At 45.6% G+C, this 6224-nt stretch overlaps 1 protein-coding gene across 1 annotated transcript; it reads left to right on the top strand.

Annotated features, from left to right (window-relative positions):
* The first annotated feature begins 3283 nt into the window (after positions 1-3283).
* On the top strand, positions 3284-5784 carry LOC134393767 (disintegrin and metalloproteinase domain-containing protein 21-like). The gene has a single exon (XM_063118858.1). It carries the CDS (start codon positions 3284-3286, stop codon positions 5396-5398), a length of 2115 nt encoding a protein of 704 aa, XP_062974928.1. The 3' UTR covers positions 5399-5784.
* The last annotated feature ends 440 nt before the right edge of the window (positions 5785-6224 follow it).

Genomic DNA, 6224 nt, shown 5'->3' with positions numbered 1-6224 from the left:
TACTTGGGAGTAAGCTGCATCAGAGCCTTGGATTGAGGGCAACTTGCAGCCCCCCTTTTATTGAAAAGGAGAGAGGGAAAGGGGAGGGGAGAGAAGCTACGCAGCCACCCCAGTCCAGCTTAACATCTTGGTGGGGAAACCAGCCCAGAGAGCATGCCAGGTAGCCTCTCCCAACTTTCTAGGGAATGAAGGTGAGGAATACCCTGCCTCCCTCTCTCTACAATGTTACAAATGCATCCCTTCTCACTCACCAGCAAGTCACAGAGCAAAGGTGGAGGAATGAAAGTACAATAGAGCATTCTTTCATTCAACCCAGCAGTCAGGAAGCAGGAGAAGGAAAGGATTTGAACTGGAATTTAAAAACACCCGCTGGAGAAAAGGCACGTCCCTCTCTTTCGTCATCAATACTGCCCCTTGAACCCACTAAAACAATTATAAATATAGAGGAAGGTGTATATTGAGAAATAAGGCTCTATTGAGTTCAATGGCTTCTAGATATGTGGGTGCACTATTACAGCCTAAGTTCCTATCTCAATTCTGAGGTGATCAGAAAGTGGATTGATTTCATTACATCCTGTCCTATTAATTGCTAATAGTCTTGGCTTGAGCCTCTATTCATATGTTTTTCTCCTTTGAAGTATTCCTCCCTCCCCTCAACTCCTTCTCCCAGGCCTGAAGTATTTTAAAATGTCTGTTAAATTTATGTATTGTACTTTTATCCTGCCCTCCCTTCAAAGAGCTCAGGGAGGTGTAGATATTCTCTCCCTTCCCATCATATTATCTCTGTGAGGCTCTGAGTGACTGGTCCAAAGCCACTGACAGAGAAATTCCTACTCTACTCAGAAGTAAGCTCTACTTTCTGAGGTCAATGGGACTTATTCACAAGTGAGTGTAGGATTGTAGCTTTACAGAACTCCATGGCTGAGTAAGGATCTGTATCCTATGGGGCTTTATTAACTGCCTCTTTAAACTTGTTTTACAGACATCTTTACGTCTCCTGTAGCTTGTGACCTGGCACAGAGTGGCAGGGTTAGCAAGGAAGTACAGCTCCCCACTTTGAGAGCAGTGATCAGTGGTGCAACTAGGGCTGGAACTTGGAGCCAAAGTCCAGGACCCTGCAGCCCAGGGGCCCCTAAATGACCAGTCAGAGAGCAATAGGTGAGGTGGCAGCAGCAAACAGGCCCAGGGGCAGCACCTGGGCCAGCTAGGGCATGCTGCTGCTGCAGCTGATACTGGGGTTGATGGTGCAGCTGCCAGCATCAGTCCCAGCCTGCCCAAACCTCGGTTGGCTTCAGCATGCTGGGGTTGATGCTGGTAGCTGTAGCTAGGGATGTACATGGTTACTGATGCACTTTATATTAATTACACTTTAAAAATATGTTATCCTCTACAACAAAAATGTGTTTAGCATCATTAATACAAACATTAAAATAAATATGCAATTACGAACAAACTAGACAGCATGCATATGGCCATCTAACCTCTGCACCCCCATCAAATAAGATCATTAAGCCCAGGGTATAAAATTACTTAGCTGCACCAGTGGTGGTGATGTTATTATTGCTGTCTGGACCCAATTGCTGTGCTGAGCAGCCTTGAATGCTGTAATAGAAGGGAGGGGGTGTAGACTTCTCAATTGGGGGGGGCGCATGGGGCTAAACTTGGAAAAGGGGGCTAGGGTTATTTGTTTACGTTTATGTATATATTTGTATTTCTGGAAACCATCCTTCATCAACAATGGATCCTACAGTGTTTAAAGCCACATATTAAAATAACGAGTATTCAACAAAAAGTATTACATTTTAATTATAATATTATGACAGTTTACACACTACCCTACCACCCATAGTCCTATACAATATACCAGTGTTCTTCAAACTCCCCCCAACATCACTGAGTGCAATTATATCACATACCCTCAAGACCCTATTCCTGTGTTTAGCCTGAAAATGTCTGACATGTAATATGCTTTTGACTCATTAGTCAAGACGTTTTGTATTAATTTAAGGAGATTATAATTAAGTATGTCCCAATGAGCTCTGTGTAAATTACTTCTAAGTAAACATGCATGAGTTTAGGTAAAGCTAAAAGTGTTTAATCGTAACTGGATTGTGCCTATGATGATGATGATGATGATGATGCGCCATCAATGCACATGGTGCTGTACATAGTAAAACATATAGTTCAGACATAGTTCATACAAGGCAATCTCCCACCCACCCCACACACTGTAATTCCTAAATGGACAACTTTTTGTCCTACAAGGCCTGAGAGGGTAGGAGGAAATGAATCTGGGGAAGGCTGAACCTGACACAAGAGGCGAGTGGCTTTTGTCTTGCAATGAGATCTGCTGGGCAGCTGAGAAGGAAGCAGAGTTTGTTTGGAGGTAATTTAGACTGACTCCCAAAGACATAACAACAATACAGACAAGTGGAGACTGCTTGAGACTTATGTGAGTTTCTGAAGGCCGAGCGGTTAACGGCTTCTTTTTAGGACTCAATGCCATTTCCAAGGGCAGGCTGATGGGTTTACCCTTCAGTGCCGTCGCGCCTCCTTCAGCCTTCTTACATTTTCTCATTCATTAGGAGGGGAGGAAGAGGCGACGACCCTTGTCGGGAAAAGGACACGCGTCTTCGATCTCCTTGTCGTTCACACCGGTCGCCACGCAGGCAGCCCGGTAAGCTGCTTCAGGCAGCGCAACCACGTCGCCGGAGAAGCTCTTCTGGCACGGAAACGAAAGGCAAGGAAAGCGGCAGCTGCTCAATATCCCCGCTGGTTGGGACAGTCAACAACCGAGAGTTTCGGGCAGGACAGGATTGCCGGCGGGCAAGGGGGTGAGCTAGGGCGGCCGCTTCTTTTCCCGTTCTTTTTGTTATGTGGAGCGTTACGTAAAGCAAAGCAAAACACCTTGACAGAAAATGGGCGGCAGCGGGGGGGAGAGGGCTTGCCAACCCTACTTTGCTCTCAAATGGTGAACTTGCTTTTCCCGCCCGGGAGCGCCCTCCAGGCCTCTCTCGACCCCGGTCCCCGCTGCCTCACCGGCCGCTTTCCCGCCGCTTCCCGCCTGGCGCTCTCCTCTTGCCGCGCCGCTCCCCCTCCCCTCCCCTCCCTCCCGCCGCGCAGTTCTACGGGAGAAGAGCCGGTTGCTGTCGCCCCCAGGCAGGCGGGACTCGATGGCTGCCCTCCTGCCGCTGCGGCGGCGCCTCCCGACTGGCTGCCCTCGCCGCTGTCGCCCACCGACGTGAGGCGAGGCCCTCCCATCCCTTGGCCTCCGAAGGGAGAGATGGGGGTGGGCAGCGGCGGCGGAGGACTTCTGTGGCTGGTGCTCGCCTCCGGGGTATTCTGGAGCCCGACCTCTTGTCAGGCGCCGCCTCAGGGCTTTCGGTTCGTCTCCTACGAAGTGATCATCCCAAGGAGGATGGCCCCCCGGCGCGGGCGGGAACCCCAAGACCTCACTTACCTCCTGGAGGTGGAGGGGAAGGGCCACGTGGTGCACCTCAGGCAGAAGAGGGGCTTTGTCCCTAAACACTTCCCCGTCTTCACCTACAGCAAGGAGGGGGACCTCCAGGTGGACTATCCTTTCATCAGGGATGACTGTTTCTACCATGGCTTTGTACAAGGCAAGCCCTCCTCTCTGGTTGCCCTCAGCACATGCTCAGGGGGCCTCAGGGGCCTCCTGCAAGTAGAAAGTAAGACTTACGAAATTGAACCTGTTGAGGCATCTACTGGACAACATGTGGTGTATCGTTTGGAAAAGAAGGAGGATGCCGTCCACATGAGGTGTGGGCTAACAGAAGAAGAGCGAAGTCGTCAAGAGGCCATGATCCAGAACACTGAATATGTAGTGGGCAAAAGTGTTTCAGGAAGGCTTTGGCAGACACACACAAGGTACCTGAAGATTGCAGTTGTGGTGGAACATGAACGGTATGTTCATTTTGGCAGAAATGAAACACTTGCTGCTAGACAAGTACTGGATGCTGTCCATATTGCAGATTCACTTTATAAGCCTCTTGGAATTCATGTGGTTGTAGTTGGACTGGAGATTTGGTCACAAAGAAACCTCATAACAGTGACAAAAACTATAGATGAACTACTTGACATTTTCAATTCATGGAGGAAAATGATACTCATCCAGCGTCTAAGGCATGACGTTGGCCACTTATTTGTATATAAGCATTTTGGAGTCAAGCTTGGATTATCATTTGTAGGAACAGTGTGTGATCCTCTCTGGGCATCTGCTGTTGAGGCATTTATTACTTCTAGTTTGTTCTCCTTCACTATAACTTTTGCTCATCAGTTGGGCCATAACCTTGGAATGCTACATGATGAGAAGAACTGCACTTGTGATCAGCATTCTTGCATTATGGCTCCATTGCAGGGCAACACAAGCAAGTTCAGCAACTGCAGTTATGAGAGTTATTTTAACCTAACAAATAGTGATAGAAAACATTGTCTATTAATTCCACCAGAACATGAGAAACTCTATGAACTCAAAAATTGTGGCAACCAGGTGGTAGAGAGTGGAGAACAATGTGACTGTGGATCAAAATTTCATTGTGAATCAGACGTGTGTTGCCAGTCTAATTGTATGTTGCGAACAGGAGCCACTTGTGCGTTTGGAACATGTTGTGCCAAATGCCAGTTTATTTCCGCTGGAACAGTTTGTAGAGAAAGGACTAACGTCTGTGATCTTCCTGAATACTGCACTGGGGTTTCAGAGTGGTGTCCTGAAGATGTTTATGTACAAGATGGAGCTCCATGCCATGATGGTGCCTATTGTTATTATGGGAAATGCTCCACTCACAGTGAACAGTGCCAAATTATCTTCGGCAAGCAAGCAATGGTTGCCCCACTAGGTTGCTTCAAAGAAATAAATAAGCGAGGTGACCGTTTTGGTAATTGTGGCATTATTCCTGGTAATGTTTATAAAAAATGTGAAAATGGTAATGTCTTGTGTGGCAGAGTTCAATGCATAAACATTGATGAATTACCTAATTTGAATGATCATAGCACCATAATGCAAACTTCTCTTAGCAACAGCTTGTGCTGGGGTACAAACTACCCAAGTGGAATGGACATAGCTGATATTGGAGCAGTAAGGGATGGCACAAAATGTGGCAATGGCATGATATGTATTAACAGGGATTGTATCAAGGTGTCTCTTCTGAACTATGATTGTAATCAAACAAAGTGCCATAACAGAGGAATATGCAATTCTCTTAAAAATTGTCATTGTAATTATGGTTGGGCTCCTCCATATTGCCTAAGTAAAGGCTATGGTGGCAGCATTGACAGCGGACCCACTTCACCCAACAGTGGCAATGTACGAATGACTGTAGGCATTGTAATAGTTCTTTCTGCTGCTGCTGTTCTTAGAGCTGTGGTTGGCACTGTATGAGGAACTTCGCTGATGGAATTGTTGAAATTGCTATATTTTACTCACTGACATGTCAGATGACAAACTCCAGTGAGCTCTCTTATGAGGTCAAGCCCTAAACTTGCCATTGAGAACTTTTAGGAGAAGATGAGCTTCTAAAGTATGTTCAGTCGATGTGCTATAATGCAAAGGATGCATTTTGTTTCTTGTAAAATAAATTTGGCCTTTAAGATTTTTTTTTTAAAAGCCCCCAAATTTCTGCAATTAATTTTCTAGGCTTATATGCTCATGTAAATACTTGGGACACCTAGATAGTATTGTCTGAGGATGCATTCACACAGGCCCTGCCATTACAATTACTGTGGAGTTTCAAAGAGACATAACATTCTGCAGTGGATTGGCCTGACTTATTTTAATGGGTTCTATCTGATTGATATTATTTGCAGCTCATGTGGAGGTAATAAAATACGTGATTATGGGAAACCACTGGTTAAAAATATAAAAAGAAGTTCAAGCCTTGTTCATTATTCAAATTGGCACCAGCATCTTTTTCTAAAAACCCTCTGCCTTCTGAAATGAGAAGCCTACATTTCTTGAAGGACATGCATACTGGTAGTTAACAAACAGAGCCATTTCAGCACAATATTTTGGATCCACAGGATAGTACTTGAAATTATTTCCATGGGTGCCTAAATTTAATAACATTTCATTGGAACTGGACACTGGAACTGAGAGTTTGTTCAAATAACTAAGCTATATTCCTGGCCAGATCTAGTTCAAAGTTATATCTTCAAGCAAATTATGTGTATGACTCATTCTCTTAACAACAATAATGGCAATATAATTT

Source organism: Elgaria multicarinata, chromosome 2 (assembly GCF_023053635.1).
Source record: "Elgaria multicarinata webbii isolate HBS135686 ecotype San Diego chromosome 2, rElgMul1.1.pri, whole genome shotgun sequence".
In the NCBI taxonomy this organism is placed as follows: domain Eukaryota; kingdom Metazoa; phylum Chordata; class Lepidosauria; order Squamata; family Anguidae; genus Elgaria; species Elgaria multicarinata.
Note: the sequence above shows the minus strand (reverse complement) of the source record. Positions and strands in the feature narration are given on the sequence as shown.